Source organism: Pinus tabuliformis, chromosome Q (assembly GCF_031772625.1).
Source record: "Pinus tabuliformis cultivar Carrire ecotype Pingquan chromosome Q, CPIR1, whole genome shotgun sequence".
NCBI classification, from domain to species: Eukaryota; Viridiplantae; Streptophyta; class Pinopsida; order Pinales; family Pinaceae; genus Pinus; species Pinus tabuliformis.
In genome coordinates this window covers 276,871,029-276,890,988 of record NC_142296.1, presented here as the reverse complement: position 1 = coordinate 276,890,988, position 19,960 = coordinate 276,871,029, and the positions used below count along the sequence as shown (strand labels likewise).

The following is a 19,960-nucleotide window of genomic DNA, read 5'->3' as shown; positions in this document are numbered from 1 at the left end:
GCTGATTTTTTTCCAATTACTGCCAATTTAATATTTTTAGTACCCTCTCTGATTAATGGCCTATTAAGAATATTTCATCTCTACTATTAATGTAATATCCTGGATTATATTTTTGCCGCACATTTCTGGAAAATTGCGTAAAAAAATTTACTATAAATTTCTCCAAACAATTGCAAAACATGCACCAGAAAATTGCGGCAAAATTAAATAAATCTACAAAGTGAAAATCATAAATGCTGCAAACTCATAAGAAATACTGCAAAACTCAACTTTATTTATATTGATGTAAAATATGATAATACAATAGCTTATAGTCACTGAGATAATGACAGACAACAAATAACTGGTACAAAACTGAATCGGGCCTCCGAAATGAAACTGAACTGATAAATGCTCCTGTGAATTCTGAATGAATTCACCAAGGGATGGGATGTGTTTTTGTCCACTCTCACCAAATCACCTGAAGGTTTTCGTCCTGGTGCTACTAAAGCTAGGAACCTAGTTCTCCAAACCTCACCAATCAGAAATACAAACCAACCAAGATATCCCAGTGATCTGCTTTCCCTCCTTTTAAAGATCTAATGGATCCCTCTCCAAACTTCTAGAAGTATTTATTTTATTAATTTATTTCCATTCTAGAAGATTCACCCCTTAATCTAAGTGACTTTTAATTTATTTTATTTAAGTCACTTTTCCCCTTTTGGCCTTTTTCTCTAATTAAGCACTTTTCTCCTCTTTATTCAATTAGGTAACTAATTAAAGTCACTTTTAATCTGGTGAAATGATTAATTAGCCACCATAATTTTTCTGGCCATTGGAAACTAGTTCTCACCATCCCATCTTGTAGATCTTCTCATTCTGGTTCAAATGAGCTATTACACTAAAGTGTTGATCTAAATAATCCCCTAACACCTTTAGCATTTTTAACTAAATCATGCTGATAATAACCTCATTTTACGAGATTCATCAGAATGAAACGGAACCAAGAGTGAATTGTGCAGAACTGCCCCTGATGGTGAACTACAAGCAGCGAACTCTGTTGGACCCCATAAAACTCCTCCAAAACCCTCTGAGCCCACTGATAGCGAAATCTCACTCCCATGACCAAGCTGTCACCAACCCTGGAAATCCATCCTAGCCGCATCATAATGGAAACTGAAAATGAGGACATGACAATGAAGTCCATTTTAATGGTTGTCATGCCTCAGGTCTAGTGAAGAACTTTGTCATTCATCTTTTCCTTTCGATTCATTGTCAATGGCTCCATATCAGTTTACATTTCCTAAGAGTCCAAGTTTGTTTTTAAATTTGTTCAAGTACTAGATCAATTGGACCATTTCGTGTAGATCTGGTCAAAATCTAGACCTTTTTATAACAAAATATCTTGACAGCTATTACAAGTAAAATAAGAAAACTAAAAATTATAGTTACAATGTTATAATCTTAATATTATACATATAATTTTATGTTAATTGCTTTATGCATATTAATATTAGGCCCTTATTAATATAAGTAGGTATTAATGGTCACACATCTTTTAAAGAGCATTAGAGAGCTCCCTAATACATGTGGTTCCCCTATCTCTCCCCTATTTTTTTTTTTTTATGTAATATAGTCTTTAGTTTTTTTTAATATGATGCCCCCAACTTGCTATTTCCTGCAAATTTGGGCAAAACTTCTTTGCCATTTCCTGCAAATATGGGCAAAACTTCTAGCCATTCCAGACACTTTGCATTCTCGGTGTTCTTGCATTTTTGCAAACTTGTGCAACATTGATAATAATATAAATAACCAACATAGATCCATCTTAACCCCAATGTTTTTAGCACCAATCAGTTTGTTTTTTGATTTTTTTTATCCCTTATGGTGCTTAATAGATCCCAGGTTAAGATGCATCTGTGCTGGTTATTTTCTCCCAAGGCATGCATTTTTAGCTCTAAATACAATTTAAAAATGATTATTTCCCTAGTGGCATCTCCTCCAGGGTACTGATGTTATATATATATTTTTCATCAGCTAGATGTTTTGTCCTTTACATTTTGGAGCTTCCAAGTTCAAAGAACATTTTCTCTCTGTTTTATCATGTGGCTTAATGCATTATTTGTTAATATAAATAAAGCTGGTGCAGAATGGACACCCATATCTAATGTGTCATTTCTGTTTTTAAATTATGAGTACAATCTTATGCGAGTAGATCATGATTATTGAAGTAATCACATCTCATTGATCTGTATGGTGCAGGTTTTAATGTTGAGAAGGTGCAATACAAGAATGTGCAGTTTACAGTATGGGATGTTGGTGGTCAGGAAAAACTTAGGCCACTTTGGAAGCATTACTTTAGCACCACGGATGGCCTGGTAACTAGCTGGCCCCTTTTTTGATCTTTTAATATCAAATAGGAATTAGTAAAAGAGTAAATAATAAGACGGGAAGCATATAATTTATATTTGCACCCTGGGACAACCCCTGTTAAAAGTGTTGTGTTTGAGTGTGCTCAACATGGTCAGAAGCTATAGTCATAACTTGTATGACATTGCTATATGTTCTCCTGTTCATATTTCCATGTTTAGTGTGATGCATAGTACAAATCATTACATCCTAGTTTGGATATAATTCTATAGAAGCAGTACGTGTGTGCATGGTATGGACATGATAGTGAAGGGCAGTTAATTTGTACGATTAAGTTAAACCTCTTTCATTCTAATTTGATTTTCTATCAGGGCTTAGATTACCCTCTCAAATGACTTCGTGAATTGTATCGAGGATCAGAAGAACAACCTTTTAGATTGATAGCTATCCTATTCAATTATCAAATGTCTCCCATTATACATCCAACACATGACCATGTAGAACACGTCATCCGAGTGACACCAACATCATACATCAACATGCTAGATCAATAGGAAACATAAACAACAACATGAAACATCTACTTATACCATCATCATCAAACCCCTTGGGTGGGGTATGGGGGTGTTAGAGCCATCATCCATATCCAAGATAAGCATATATACATGCCATAATGTAATGTTCCCGAGCAATCAATCGCTTAAGGGACAAACTAGCCTATCAACCCCTGAAGGCTATAGTCCTCAATAAAGGGGAAAACCCCAAAATACCCAATGTCTGGGCGAGTATTGGGGCAGCTAGGCAAAGAAACCCAACATTAGGGTTTGAAGTAAAGTTTACTCAATCAATTAAGAAGAGGAGACCTCTCTAAGAAATCTATGAATATGAGAGGGATGACGTCATTTTAGATCATCATTGTGGATCAATTTATCTCCGTTTTTCTTGAGCTTGAGGCTCTGAGGGTTTTAAGACCCCATTTTTCTTATTAATTTCGGTGGTGAAAGATTCCACCCTAGTTGACACATTTCTACCCTCCCTCATTCTATTCATTCTGTTTTGGCACAGGAATATCATTTGGAATGCAACAAGGTTTCTCTTTTGTTCAACGTTCTTGTTCTGGCAAAGGGACACCATCTGAAGGGCAACGAAATTTCCATTTTCTCTTGTTCTGGCCACAAAAACCATTCATTTGGAAGTAATGGAATCTGTGAAAATCTATAGCAGCTTAAATTATATCTCGAGCAGGATTCTGTGAAGGAATTCATGATCAAATCGAGTCTCTGTAAGGCCACACAGTTCGAATCAGGTTAGACGTCACTGTTGTGTTGAGTCATAGCCCAGGCAGAAGGGGTTAGAAGTTAAAGAAATCCTCGCACCCTGCATAACTTTTTTTATGCTCTGGGTAAGGACGAAGATACCTAGGAGATTGTGAAGTTAATGTTTCTGTGATTGATCGAAGGCCTTGAATTAAGGACAAAATTTGTGTGAAGTTTGGGGCCCTCACTATAAGATAATACAAGGTTTAGAACCCTCGTTGGAGGAGAAATAGGGAATGGCACATCATTCCTGACATAGGCGCATTCTGAACAGATTGTAACAAAGCCGAAAAGGGATCCATGAAACCTGGAACTTGTTGATTTGGCGTAGTATCGGATGTGCTCTAGCTTCGAAACTTGGTGGAGAGGCTAAGGCACATGAGATCTCCAATACCCAGAAATGGTTTGGGCAGATTCTAAACAGTTTGAGAGATATTAAAATAATTAATATTTTTAATGGAGTCCCTAAGTCTAAACTTAGGGAAAATAAAATATTAATGTGAATTAATATAAAAATGTGTTAGAAGGGTCCAAAAGTCATGGATCAAGCCAGAGTTAATCTTAGCCATTGATTAGGGACTTAATCTCGGTTGTTGAATTGTCAACGAGAAAAGTATAAGAGGAGGCTTGAGGGTCACTTAGAAAACACACCGAGTTGATCAAGATTTCGATTTTCTGGGGCAGGGTTTGCTGAGGAAGTCTAAAGAGTGATCAGAGTTGCAGCTGAGGGGCAGTGAATACAGAAGCATAGAGGTAGAGATAGTACCAGGAGGATCAGCGCAGAAGTCGGGAGAGAGGGACGCAGAGCCAGCTAGAGGTTCACGCAGAGCCAGCGAAGGCTCACGTAGAGGTAGCCAGGAGCTGCGCAGTGCCTCAAAGAGTTAGCGTGGGTGACGCAGTGGCTCTAAGGGTTGATGCAGGGTGAGCTAGGTTGATGCTGGGTAGATGTTGGGCCAAGAAGAGCTGACGTAGTCCCTAGAAGTTGACGCTGGGGTTTTCGTGGGGCAAATTGGAGCTGGGAGTTGTCAGAGTGTTTATTCGGGGTTTCAGCCAGAACATCTGTCTCCGACTGAGAGGTACTACTGCCGAGATTATTCTCTATTGGGTGAGCTGGCTTTGGCACCTAGATTGTATTCTGAAACTGCTTAATAATTAAAACCCTCAGATAGCTGCACCGGTTTTCCCGCATTGGGTTTTTCCAGGGACAGTGGTCCAAAAACAACGATGTCACTTGTGTGCTTGTTTTGTTTCCTTCAGTTGATGATCTGTATGTGTATTTGTATTTATTTTCAGTATTTACATGGTAAATAACTTGTTAATTAATCAGAACAAGTAGGCAGAAATAAATCATAAAAGTACATGAAGGGTTTCTAACAGTTAGACTTAGAAATTCCAACATGGTATCAGAGGGTGGTTGCAAATCATAGAAGCACTGAAGACATCAGCCGAGCAGAGCAGCAGCAGTAGAAAACAGCTGTCCCGAGTGACAAAAATTGTTCTTAGCAGAGAAACAACAAGGAAGGGGTGATGTAGTGCCTGCATCATCAAGTCTGAGCCAGGAAGAGGATCAGCGTAGCGACAGAGGGGAGCAGACTCGACCTATGCAGTGCCCAGTCATCTTTCTCAGTTAGGAAGGATTGACACCCGTGGCTAGGAGGTGCGGATTATGCTAGTGCCGAGATTGCACAGAGCCTAGAAGCTCTAACCTTCAGTTTGCTGGGGCTTAGGAGGCTGTGGGTAAGTTGCATAGTGAAGCTGGTGGGGTACTGTAGTCAGAACAATACCTAATAGGGCAAGACCAAGGAGGAGGGAGTTGTTGTCGAGGATTTCTAGCCAAGAAATCCAGATCAGTGGTGCAACTGCACTAAGGATCGGAGTGGGGGCATCTCGACATTGGCAGAGGGGTTTCCAGGAGGGAAATCGAGGCTCAGAGGGAGTCACACCGAGAACTTCTAGAAGGGAAGTAGAGGAGCAGTGAGATGGCAGTGAACGAGGTAAGAGACCAGGACAGATTGGACGAAGCCTCAAACTTCGTAGTATGGAAGGCCGAAATCTTGTCTGTTTTAGATAGGAGTCGTGTCAAGCACTCCACCTTGAAGACGATAGCGATCCCAGTTGACCTAGCTGAGAACGACAAGTACGAGGTGGCAATGGTGAGGGCCAAGAGCATCATCCTTGACGGGGTCAAGGACCATTTAGTGCCACATATTGCCGAAAAGGACACGACAAATGAGATGTGGGAGGCCCTAAAGAAATTGTACCAGCATACTTATGCGCAAAGAAGGATGCTACTAGAAAATCAGCTGCGGTCATACCAGATGTAGAGGGGAGAACAGATCGAAACCTTCCTTGATCGATTGAAGGAGATCCGGGATCAACTGACTTCCATAGGGGCCACGCCAGATCAAGAATTGATGGTGAGAACAATCTTGAACATAGTCTCTGAAGGCTGGGAGGTGTTTGTCCAGAGCATACTAGGCAGGGCGACACTTCCAGATTGGGAGAAAATGTGGGCGGCTTTTCGCCAAGAAGAGATCAGAAGGCTAAGTAAGGCGGGAAGTAGCGGCAAGGGGATCAGAATCAAAAAGGAGGAAGAGGAGGATGCTGCCTTAGCATATGAGGGAAAGCAGGGGAAACGAAAAAAGAAGGACCTCTCCAAGGTCAAATGCTTCAACTGTGGGGAACTGGGTGATTATGCGAGCCAGTGTTCGAGGAAGAAGAGCAAAGGAGAGGCTTTCGAGACCAAGGCTGCGCCAGCAAGGACGAAGAAGGAAGTAGAGACAGATGATAACCGTGCCATGAGTGCTCACACTCCACTTGAGTGAAAATGGGGAGACATCGAGCTATAGTCAGACGGACTACAGGCGATGAGGGGCAGGATCCTCGAGGTACCCAACGTCTTGGATTATACCTATGTCACACGGTTCGAGTTCGAGTTCGAGTTCGACAACGATTAAGTTCGATTCGAGTTCGAATTTTCCAATCAGGTTCGAATGAGGTTCGGCATTAGGTTCGACTATACATATTTTTCAATATATATATATATATATATATATGACAAAATAATAGAAAATTCAAAATCAATCCATAAACACATCAACACAAATCCTTATTAGTAAACATACATCAATAATGTAATCATTCTAAACATACATGTACCCCTAAACCCCACAAAGTGTACAATGGGAAATGTGAATTCAGCTAGGTTCTGAGCACCAAATATGGAGATGGCAGAACTATGCAAATGGCAGGTAGGAGGACCATGTAGATGGCAGTGGCACCAGTTTAACCTTTTCAAGACACCGCAGAGTAGGACTATGTAGATGGAAGATGGCACCATTGCTACTTTCTCTGGACACACCAACATATTCATATAATAACTAAGGAAATTTGCTGAGCATAAATCTCTGAATATTTGCTAGCATTACTTCAATTCAGAATTGAAAATTATTCATAATTATTTATGAAGTACATCTTTTGAGTCACATATGAGATACATCTTTTAACTAAGATATGAGTGAATATAATGTCAGAGATGCCAAGGTCAGAGGCCAAATAAGACTTCCAATTTTTATATTGACTAAACTAGTATGTGATATGCTATCGAAAAAATGAAATAACAAACTAATACTTTGAGTTAATTGTTTTTAATCGCTGTAAACGGCTTATATTTCAAAGCATATCGATTACCATAGTCACGATGTGACAGTGAAAGCAAAACTGCCGTTGCAAGCTGTGCTTGCTTCTGCTGCCTACAAGCTTCGGTTGTCAGGGTGTACTCGAGAGAAAACGCGTTTGTGGCTCAGTTTAAACTTTAATGTCGACGACAACGATTCGGCTAAAAAAATTAAAAAAATGTCGCGTGATGTCATTAACAGTCAATACCATTCACCGACATTTTAAAATCATTGTGATGGACAGGCCAACTAGTCGTCAGAATCTTTCCGTGCTTTCGAAGGCAATGTGACCGTGTTCATGGTGGTGCAAGGAGCCACGATGTTGATTCTGTACCAAAAAAATTCAACGATTTAAACTTTAATACAACACCCTGCGAACATATTCTTCCAACTCTGAAAGAGATAGCGAGAGGGTATGCGGCCCGCTGTTTTCCTTCGAAAACCGTCCAGGAAAACCCTCCCGAAAACCATCGAACTTCAAAAAATTACATCAGGTTCGTTCAGGTTCGATCCAGTTTGTTCAGGTTCGACCGGTTCGTTCAGGTTCGAATTCGTCTTTAGGTTCGATTTGAGGTTCGGCTTTCAGGTTCGCCGAACCTGAACGAACCTTAATTTTTTTTACAGGTTCGGCGAATTTCGAACCTGAAGGTTCAGGTTCGCCGAACCCTGTGACTTAGGATTATACCTTGCTACGGGAGCCTCGAAGAGGAGTAGCAGTACTGGCGGATGTCAATAGAGATAGATGTGGATGGAGCGATAGAGGAAGCTACAATGCAGGATTCCCAGGACAGTGTGAGGCAGCAGTGCGAGATGCATAGAGTTGTTGCAGCAGCGCAGAGGTCAGAGAGGGAGCACTTTTCAGCGACAGAGGGAGTTTTAGCATCAAGGGTGTCTCTAGCCTGACAGAGATGTTAGAGTTGGGAGATTAGTTACTTACTACTCAGTAACTGAGTTGCAATGCAGCAGTTAGCAGTGGCAGTGCTATGGGCAACACAATGCAGCATGATGAGAGCGATTGCAGTGCAGATGCAGCAGTGGCAGTGGCAGTGGCAGAGCCATGGGTAGCAACACAAATACAAAGGGAGTTGCTGTACAAATGCAACAGTGGCAGTGGCAGGGCCATGGGTAGCAGTACATGATGCAGCAACTTCAGAGGATGTTGGGCAGCAGGCCTAGTATCAGCACAAGGATTGGTGCCAGATGATCAGGGTGATGCTTAGTTAGGAGTATTGCTAGAGCACAGTCCTTGCTAAGAGGGAGTGTTGATTTGGGGTAGCATCGGATGTGCTCTAGGCTTGAAACTTGGTGGAGAGGCTCTCCAACACCCAGAAATGGTTTGGGTAGATTCTAAACAATTTGAGAGATATTAAAATAATTAATATTTTTAATGGAGTCCCTAAGTCTAAACTTGGGGAAAATAAAATTTTAATGTGAATTAATATAAAGCTTTGTTAAAAGGGTCCAAAAGTCATGGATCAAACCAGAGTTAATCTTAGCCGTTGATTAGGGACTTAATCTTGGCTGTTGAATTGTCAACAAGAAAAGTATAAGAGGAGGCTTGAGGGTCACTTGGAGAACACACTGAGTTGATCAAGATTTCGATTTTTTGGGGCAGTGTTTGCTGAGGAAGTCGAAAGAGTGATCAGAGTTGCAGCTAAGGAAGTCGAAAGAGTGATCAAAGTTATAGCTGAGGGGCAGTGAATACAGAAGCAAAGAGGCAAAGATAGTACTAGGAGGATCAACGCAGAAGTCAGGAGAGAGGGACACAGAGCCAGACAGAGGTTCATGCAGAGCCAGCGAAGGCTCACGCAGAGGTAGCCAGGAGCTGCGCAGTGCCTCAAATAGTTACCATGGGTGACGCAGTGGCTCTAAGGGTTGACGCAGGGTGAGCTAGGTTGACGCTGGGCAGATGCTGGGCCAAGAAGGACTGACGTAGTCCCTAGAGTCTGACGCTGGGGTTTTCGTGGGGCAGATTGGAGCTAGGAGTTGTCGGAGTGTTTATTCGGGGTTTCAGCCAGAACATTTGTCTCCGACTGAGAGGTACTACTGCGGAGATTATTCTCTATTGGGTGAGCTGGCTTTGGCACCTAGATTGTATTATGAAACTGCTTAATACTTAAAGTCCTCAGATAGCTGCACCAGTTTTCCCGCATTGGGTTTTTCCAGGGACAGTGGTCCAAAAACAACGCTGTCACTTGTGTGCTTGTTTTGTTTCCTTAAGTTGATGATCTGTAATGTGTTGAGCATGTACTTGTATTTATTTTCAGTATTTACATGGTAAATAACTTGTTAATTAATCAGAACAAGTAGGCAGAAATAAATCATAAAAGTACATGAAGGGTTTCTAACAGTTAGACTTAGAAATTCCAACTGAACTGAAATCGCGGATCAAGAATTACTGAGAAGATACGTGTGTGTGGAATCAAGACCGACTTTAACATTACAGTGAGTTGGATAGACAAGAAGGTTAGCCCTGAAGCAATCTAGCATATTCATTTTTTATAGCATCGAACCATTTTCAATTACAATTGTATTGTAATTTTTATTACTCGACTTTCGATTTGGGGACGAATTGAAATTTCCACTGGAATTGGTTAAGTTTTCTTGACAGTAACTCAATAAATGTTGTTTGTCGACTGAACTGTAATAATTTTGTTGTATGGTTAACTGTGGATTCTAAGGATATAATTTATACTAGAATTGTTTATCTTGTGGAAATTGTGAATTAAACCTAGTTGTGCAAGAAATCCTAGGGCAAAAACTACCCTAGCCCATTACAATGGTATCAGAGCTGGCTTACCCTGCCAACTTGTGAGTAATTGGGTTGATGTGACGAACCCCAGACCTTCAAGAAGTTTCCAATGGAAGATTGGCAGAAGAAGTCTTGGGAAAAGTTCAGGCAAGTTATGGCTACTCAATGGCACTAGAACCAACTGTTTCTTGCCTTGTTTGGGAATAATGCAGGTTTTACTATTCAATCTAATACCCCTGGACCAACTAGCTCTGGGACAACCATCATAAGACTCCCAGGCCCTAGTTACTCGGATTCTTAGATGGGTAGAAAACAGGGAATTGTGGACCACCACAACAGAACAACAATACTTCATATTATTGGAAGGAGTACCAAATGCTAAAAGAGGAGACACGGGCAACCCTCTTCTTTTAAGAGTTTTCTGACATTTTCTACGAAGGTGGGCCTAGGAATTATGGCAAGAGCACACAACATAAAACAAGTGTAATGAAATGGAACGATCTTTGGACTAATTGCAGGAAAGACAGATCAAATGATTCTGATGATAAGCCCAAGCTTGAAAAACAAAAGAAACTGAAGCAAAGGCAAGGGCATGGACATGGCTATACAAGAAGTGGACAAGTGGCTACAAGGACGAGAAATGTCAAAATTTGGTTGAAAAAGGTTCTTGTAGTCCATACAAGGATTCTGATATCTGCAATAAAATGGTTTAGATGTCTTTATCCACATCAGATGTCAACTCCTTCAAAGATGGTGAACTTGGACAGACAAGTTATTGGGAAAAAGGTCTTCTCCTCATGGTATGCAACCTGAATATTCAACAGAGAACATTGGTGGTAAAAGATGTGAGCCTGAACTGGGTGATAAGTTGAATCAACCTACCTGTAGTTGTGCATCTTTGGTTGAATTAGATGGCAGAAGGAACGAATCTGAAGAAACAATGTCAATAAGGTTGTCAAAGAACAGAGCACGAATTCTAGCCGAGGCCATAATTGTGGAGAACCAACAAAAAAAGGAGAATATTATAAAATACAGTGTAGGAATTCAGATTCATTAGGGGTCACTTCTGAATGAGTTTTGTCTCTTGAGTGAGGGAGGTAATGCACAACCAAACCATACAATGATTCTAGTTGTATCTTCTAGCTTGATTGGTTTATCTAAGATTGCTAGTGATGATCACAACAATAATGTGCTTCCATTTACTGTGGAAGGAATTGAAATGCTTGATGTGTTAGAAAATCAGAAAGGCGGAAAGTTTTTCTTATTCTTGATAATTACTTGTGATGTTTCTTGTTATTACGATTCTTTATGTCTTTTTTCTTTTAGTTCATCAAGCAATTACCAAAGCAGTATCACATAAAACAATAAACACTAGATGTAGGCACTATGCCAGGGAAAATCCCCCTTTGAGGGGAAAACCCAGTCAAGAAATTCTTCCTTTAAATAGTATTCTTTGGGACTCTTCACCCTAGACCAAGACCAAACCTTCCCTCCACACCAAGTCAGCCTCCTAGAATTTCGACCCCTTTCCAGCAACTTCGACTAGGCAGCAGCTTCCGGCAATAGTGAAACTTGGAAGACTTCGATCTCCCAATTCCGGGCACGAAATAGAGAGAGAGAGGCACCAAAATTTCGATTTTTCTTTCTCCTTAGACTTCCCCAAACTAGCGCTTACTTTGGCTTCCCAGCAACAAACTTCGCACTGTTCCCAGCTACAAGAGATATCGAACTTCTTGTGAGAGAGTGTTTCCCAAATGAATTCAACGTGCTTGTATTTAATAGGCTCCATGTGAGGTCGAATTAGGGTCCTTAGGTCAACTTGATCTCTTCTAAGCCAACTTGGTGTGGAGGATACATAAATTATATTTGACTCAATACATAACCTTTTTACTTGATTCGAAAGCCCAAGAAGGGTCTCTTTAAAAGTGCAATGACTATTGACTCAGAAAAAATCATAGAAGTACTCAATGGAGACTTTGACCTAAAACGTGGTGACCCAAGCATGAAACCCTTGCTTTAATAAGTCACAACAATAATCAAAATTCTTTTCTTTATTCTTTTGACAAGTACAATACAAGATGACTCAAGTACATTAATGAAGACTGAGCATAGTTACATTTTCCAACACTCCCTCTTAACTAGGGGAGTATTCATAATGTACAAATACAATGGAAGATCTCAAACTATATGAACCATGAAGAACTTTAGGCATGGTTACCCACCACTTCGTGAGTGATATCCCTAGGAGAAATTTTTCCCCATGATGAACCTCATGCAGTAGCCAATAACCCCTTGCAGCCTCATACTAGCTCATTGTGCCATTTCTCTGCAACCTAAGCCAACCATGTGGTCCCTCACCCACTTGTATTGATCGTATGTTTGAAGGTGGGCCCCTCGAATCTAAAGGTATGACTTTCTATTTGGTAATTGAGTATTGGGTTTACTTATCATGGATACTTCTAGCATGGATTGATGGGGGCATTTGGCGAAAAGGGTGGGCTTAGTTTGTGCTCTTGTCCCCTTGATCTCTTTTGGATGTTACCCTTGGATCTTAGTGCCATGGGATCTCCTTTATTGACCATTTGGTTCTAGGGTGGTACTACTTGGGAAACCCTGATTGCGGGTGTGTGGCCTTGCTCCTTTATCCGCATATATTACTTCCTTTCCACTCACTATATCTCATTCATCATTTCTCCCACCTGGGTCCACATTTCCATTCTGGGTCCACATAGGGTCAACCTCCCTATCCCCTTGTCCCCACCTTGGGTCAGGCTTGGAATGGTGCCTTGGAGGTTGAAGCAGTTAAAAGAAAAAGAAAAAAGCATAATTGGCTACATTTAACAGGAAATTGTACCACAAAATGCAAAAGATGGTAAGGACAAAATAATTAGCCCATGGGCAAAAGCCAATACATGAGCTGTGCCCCAATCCATGGTCATCACCCTGGTTCCATAGGCCCTAGATGAGCCTCGTTTATCATTCAGGAACCCATGATTGTCCCAACCCCTAGAGGGCAATGAACCACCCTACTTAAAAAGGGGTAATCGTTGTTATATCTCACACATATGCTCTTGTCCTTTGAGCCCTGAGCAGTTAATTAAAGAAAATTCATAAAAGGAAAAAACATACAAAGATGGGTGGGAAAACCAAGGTCGGGTCACCTCATGTACCACAATTTCTCCCTCTTACACATTACATACCCAGGTGTAGGCTTCCCCTTATCTAGCTACCCCTATGCCCCAATATGTGGCCTAGGTTGCCCCTCTCATTCCCTAATCCATTCCACCTATTTACCACTTGCCACCCCCATTAGAGGGATGTACTTTGGAGATATTATCCCCTTTAAGTGTTGAAACCACCTAATAAGGTACTTGGTTAACCCCCTTTGGAGCTTAGAGACAATAGCACATGCCAAAGCCCACTACGGAAGGGCATGCCATTATGAAGTGCCCACTTTGTGATCCATGATTTGTAAACTCTTTTACTTGATTATTTTAATGACTGGTTGTACTGGAGGCCTTGGGGACACATTGGATCTTATGCAGGATTACAAGTGGTTTCCATTTGGGTTTGGTCTGCCTATATGGGATCTTAACCCCCCAGAGGTCTACATTGGCACATATAGGGTGTGCATAGAGAGCCATTCGCCTCCATAGCAGCAGACAACACTCCACGGATCTTCATCGATGCTCAGAGACTACTAGCGATCCACTTTTGGGATGATGGTGATATGCTTGGTACATTATGCCCAATAGGCCCCCACAGGAGCCCCACACTCTTGGCAGGTGTCCCAAGACTTGTACGATGTCATGGCAACATTCATTCCACCACTTGGACCCTTGTAGAGGATCTACAGGCATCTCCGATTCATATGGAGACCCATGGGGTCATTTATGTGCCCTCAGACCCACTAGGAGCACCACAGGTCTACTACTTGGAGAACAAGGGGCCACCCCCTTGTCCATCATATTCCGAGGAATTTATTCCTCATTATGACACTTCAAGACATTATTAGGGCTTTATAGGGCCCCACGACATGGACATTATTATTTGGCCCCTTGTGAGGCTTATTTTTACACTTGTGAGCTAGTTTGGTGGGCTTGTCACCAATAGGGGTTTTATTTGCACATTATTTTATCATTAGGGGCTAATGTAGGCCCATAGGCTAACTCTAACTCCTTAGGAGGCTATATACATTCATTTGGATCATCACTTGACTTGGGATCTCTATAATCATAGAGAACTTCTCATTTTTCCTTGGAGGATATTTTTTGGAGATTGATGAATTTTGACGTATGGCTTTGGGCTATTTATCTCGTCTTGGAGCTTTGTCTTGTAAACAAAATGCTGGTTGGATATACTGTAACGTTGTAAGTAAATCTTGATGTTGTTATTCTTGTTGCTGGATACTGCTAAAATTAGGGCTAGTTGCTCCATAATCAAAATGTGGAATTGAGCATGTTTTAGCTAATTTAATGTATGGGCCAATGTTATATGAATGAAATGTCCTAGAGATTATTTGTTTCGATAAGCTTGCATCGTTTTCTTTGAAGCATAAATGCTTGAAGGTCACTTTTCTTTTCTTTCTCTCAACATTGGATGAAGCTGACTTTCTAGGCCTCCTTTATCAAGAAATGAAATTCTTACTCATCATCATCCTCGACTGCATATCCCCAAGTGAATTAGGCACTGATCCCTAGAAAGGGTGGTCATCTCCTTCACCTTTTTCACCTTTTACCACTTTTCCCAGGTCTAACCCTCAAAGGTCACCTAGGGCATCAATTTCCTGGGAAGACCCAAGGAAAAACTTCAATCTCCTATAGGCTACTGCGCTGGTCGGTCCCCTCCCTCTCCTCCAAATTTGGGGCAGTTCTAACGGTGGAATCTACAAGAATCCCAAGCCTTAGCTCTAGGATCGAGTTATGCCTAGGCATCCCCAAGGCTAGATCTCAACAGGATCAATTCAACCTTTTGAAGTAAATATTCTTGTTTGGTCCTTTCCCTTCACCTTGTCTAGGATAGGAACATCATTGGTTGCTACATTCCATCCTCGAAACTGGACTGGGTCCACTTGGCCCTGTGTGTTCCCGTTTCTCAATAAAGATTATTTGTCAAGGACCACTTGGGAATCCAAGCTTCCCAAGGATTATAGGGATTGAGAACTTCATGTATAAGCCTATTCCTTCTCCCTCAACCCTTCAATCCGTCACCCCTTATCCTTGGAGGATCAAGTCCCTTGCTTAAAGAGCAGGCAAGTTCCATTCCTCACTCCATCATTGGGAAAGGGTTTCTAGGGTCACTTTCCACCTATCCATTGACATATAATTTACAAGTGATCCCTACACCACTGGAAATCCTCCCATCCGTGAAAGTCTGTAAAGAGCAGGGAGACTTAGCTGTGGTGATAATGGACTAACCCTCCATTGTTGCCCTTAACCTAGCAGTTGCCCTCTTAACAACCCCTTATAGGTCCCCTGCTGGTTTGAGTGGCAACATTTTTGGTGCCGTTGCCGGGGACACGAGATGTGTGTTTTGTTCCTCGTACGACATATCGACATATCATTATTGGTGACTCCATTGGAAGAACGAACCCTAGTTTTTCATTGAACTTTAAGGTCGATGCTTGTAGGGTGAAACAAGCATTTTCTAGGCATTCCTAATTTCACCTTGGCGACTCCTACATATGTTTCATGTATACCTCAAATAGGTTGTCAATCTTTCATAAATTTTCCGCATTGGACATTACTAGCATCCTTGGACATCCAAATCATGTCGCGGGAAGGATTCTACGTGGGATGCTCGTGTTTGATGGTGATCCATTCTCTGCAATTGACCACGTAGAAAGATTTAATGGACATGCCTCAAAAGAGAAGGTTGTCCACCAAGATGTCCTTATGTTATTATTCATGGGATCTCTCGGTGGTCATAACTCATGGCGGCATGATCATGAACCTAGAAGCATCTGTAATATTCCTAATTAGCCATGGCTAATTGGCATATTCGATTTTGCTCAATTTTGCCTTCTATAGTTATTTATAAATAAAAAGGTGAGGAAAAGGGCGACATAACTCACCTTTAGAATAAAGTCACTTCCTAGTAGCACAATGTTGTGACTTAAAGGGGAGCCAAGGGGGCCAAAGGACCACGCAGAGATGGGACCCACACAGACACTTGGAGGGACTGCGTAGATGAAAAGGAACACGTGGCAAGAAAGGGGATACTTTGGAGGAGGTGGGCCTTGGGATTGAAAGAGGCCAACTCTATAAATGAGAGGGGAGCCTCCTCATTTTGTCTTTCGATTATGTGCATTTGAGCTAGTCACTTCGACTTAGAGCACGCTGGCTGTTTAGCTGGTCTGCAGCACTGTTTAGTGCATCGAGTGTCTCCGTTCGGAGATCTCACCCTTAGCCCCAGGGGATTTCGAGTGCCTGCTCGGGCAAGGTAGTTTTTAACAGTCTTTTGCAGGAGGATTGATCTTTGGAGGGAGGATGAACTGATCATTTTGGATAACTGCGCAGTCTTGAGAGAGGGACAGTTCTTTTTGTGAGAGTTCCGGATTGAGGGTTTTGTGGAGGATTTGAGTTGGGAGATTGAGCAGGGGATCAGCCCTTGCATATTGGAGGATTTTGGCAGAGTTTCAGGTGGAGTTTTGGAAGATTCTATTCAGTGGCAGCGCAAAGCCTTGAGGGACAACGTAGATCCCCAAGGGGGTGATTTTTGGGGGTCGGCTATTTCAGAAAAGCTTTCTGGGTTTCTTGGGTAGAGTCTGATTCTAGAGTTTCAGCATTTTCTGAGGAGGGGAACAACCCCAAATCCTCATTTGATTTGCAGTAGTAGTAACAGCACGACAGTTCTCCAACAGCTTGGACGCAGTTCAGAGAGAGGTCATTCCCTTGCTATTCTGAGTGTATTTCTTCACTTACCTTGTGCAAGTCGAGGTGCTACCTGTCTGATCACCTCTTGTACTCTTTCCATTACTCAGTATAATAAAATGGCTTAGCATTTCTCTCTGCATTTCTTGAGTATCTGTTTATATTTCATGTCCACATTATTATATGTTGTACCACTGTTATTTTTATCACTTTGAGTTTCCCGGTCACTATATCATTTGGACGTGTTTGGTTGGAGTTTGCTTGGGTTTGAGGGATATCCCGAAAACGGGATATTACAACATCTCATCTATTGAAGAGTTCATTGATGGATTTCTTAGACATTTTCAAGTACACCCTGCATTAAGCATCCAAGAGGAAGCCTTCATCGAGCATCATCAAGACATTAAGAATCTAGGTAATGAGCAAGAAGATGAGTCCTCCTTGGGTCCACATAATGAAAATGATCATTTTGAAGACACGTGTTCTGGAAAGGGTGAATTTATAGAAATAGAAATTGAGACCAACCTTACCTTTCTCAAGGATATTACTCCTGATGAAACCTCTTTTGAAAACCTTGAGAGAGATGATCCCATTAGCCCCTTGGAATATGACATTGAAGATTATTTCCACATTGAAAAGGAGAAATGGGAAATTGTTGGTCCTCAATTTGATTGTGCTCCCATTTACGACATCGACAAGGAGGATGAGGATGAGATTGATCTTCCTTTCCCCTCAGGCACTACTTATGATGACATACCCATTGATACCCTTGGGAAGGAGAATCTTCATTTTCCTTTGCATAAAGAGGAGCAGTTGGAAGTGATCAATTTTCCTTTTAGAAGAGACCTAATCTTTGGTACTAAGGACATTGATAGGGCTCCCACTTCTCTTGAGTATGATTCTATGTTCAAATCACTTGAGCCTTTAGATTATGATTTTGGAAAAGCACAACCCGTTGAATACAATATTTTGTTCTCCCTTTTTCCTATTAGTCATCATCTTGAGTCTTCATCAAGTGATTCCCTCACCCCTGGTCATATAATCTCAAGTAACTGTGAGCCCTTTTCCCCTCCCGAGTATAGTGTCAAGGAGAAGCCCTTCATTGATTACACTTTTTCTCCTTGGACGCATCCTCAGGGTTTTGATCATTCCATAGTCCCCCTTCTCCAATGTAATCATCATGTGCAACCTACTTGTGTTTCTCCATCTCGTCGGCTTCCCCTTCCTACTAATCATAACCCAATGAAGGCCATAAGCCATGCCTTAAATAATAACGATGATGGTGAAAGTGATATGCCTGAGGTTGCCATCCATCAAAATTTTATGAGCTTGGTTGTTGACATCTCTATATCTTGGTTGCAAGAGAAGATCTCATGGACTAGATTACATCTTTTTCTTACCTCATCTCGCATATGTGAAAATTTCTGAATCTACACATCAGAAACCCCTACTACAATTATTGGTTTACAATCTCCTACTTGTTCTTTACATTAACAAGTTATTTAATTACATAAACATCGAAGTAAACACTATTGCAACCTTAACAAATATCATGCACTGAAATAAACATAGTCAATAACACAAGGGACATCATTATTTTTGGACAATTGTCCCCGGAAAAACCCAATTCGGGAAAACAGTGCAACATATAGAGGGTTTGTATTATTAAGCAGATTCGTGAATACAATTAGGGTGCCAGAAATGGCTCACCCAACAGAGAATATCCTTGGAAGTAGTACCTCTATTCGGAGACAGATATTCCGGCAAATCAGCAACTGGATGATCAACCCCATAGTGACTTTGACTATTCCTAGTGCCGGACAACAAAAGTTGCTCCAAGCACTGCTCTGGAACTACGTCACCCTTCAGGAACTGCGTCACGCTCTCCTGGCTGATCTGCTCTTAGTCTGCCCCACAGAATCTCCCCAGCGCTGCCTAGAAGCCCAGCGTCAGACTCTATGGCCCTTTGCACTGCCTGTGTCAGCCTCTACTGCTTCTGCGTCCTTTTCGACACTGCGCTGCCTCTGTGTCAGCCCTTCTAGGGCCTGCGTTGTCTCTCCGACACTGCGCTGCCTCTCTGCTATGTATTCTTCAACCTCAGATGGAAATCCCTTACTGAACTGCCCTCTGATCACTAACTCGATTTTCTCAGCAAACCTCGCCCCAGAAAATCGAATTCTTTGATCACTTGGTGTGTCTCCAACTAACCCTCAAGCCTCCTCTTATACTTTCCCTGTTGACGGATCAACAGCCGAGATTAAGTCCCTAATCAACGGCTAAGATTAGAACTGGCTATATCCTCGCCACTTAGAACTTTCTCACCCATTTTATATTAATACACATTAATATTTTTATTTTCCTAAGTTTAGACTTAGGGACCCATTAAAAATATTAATTATTTTAATATCTCTTCATCCTGGTGGAATTTCTCCAAATGATTTCTGGGTCTTGGAGATCTCATGTGCCTTAGCCTCTCCGCCAATTTTCAAGGCTAGAGCGCATTCGATGCTACCCAAAATCAACACTCCCTCTTAGCGAGGAATGTGCTCTAACAATGCTTCACCATAGAAGCATCACACTAATCCTTCGCATCGGTCCTCTGTGTTGATGCTTGGCCTGCTGCCCCACATCCACTGCACTGCTGCTTCCTGTACTACTGCCCATGACACTACCACTGCCACTGCTACATCTATACTGCAGCTCCCTCTCAACATATTGCATCATGCCACCCATATCATTGCCACTGTTAACTGCTGCACTGCAACTCAGTTACTGAGAAGTAACTGACTTCACCCAAACACTCACATCCTGGTTAGTCTGGAAGCCTTGTGATGTTGAAGCTACCTCTGTTGCTATCCTATGCTCCCTTTGTTGGCACTCCGCTGCTGCAACCTCTTCTATGCCTCTCGCACTGCTGCAACCTCCACTGCGTTGCTACAGACTTCTGCACTCTAGCACTGCCTTGCCGCTCCATCACACCTTGCTCCACCCGAC

General features: G+C 41.8%; 1 protein-coding gene across 1 annotated transcript in view; it reads left to right on the top strand.

Moving 5' to 3' along the window:
• Positions 1-19,960, top strand: part of LOC149219297 (ADP-ribosylation factor 1-like) — a 245,672-nt gene that overhangs the window by 119,635 nt on the left and 106,077 nt on the right. Inside the window, exon 3 of the mRNA XM_089384312.1 lies at positions 2,242-2,357. Coding sequence (XP_089240438.1) covers positions 2,242-2,357 — 116 coding nt within the window. The remainder of the gene's footprint in view (positions 1-2,241; positions 2,358-19,960) is intronic.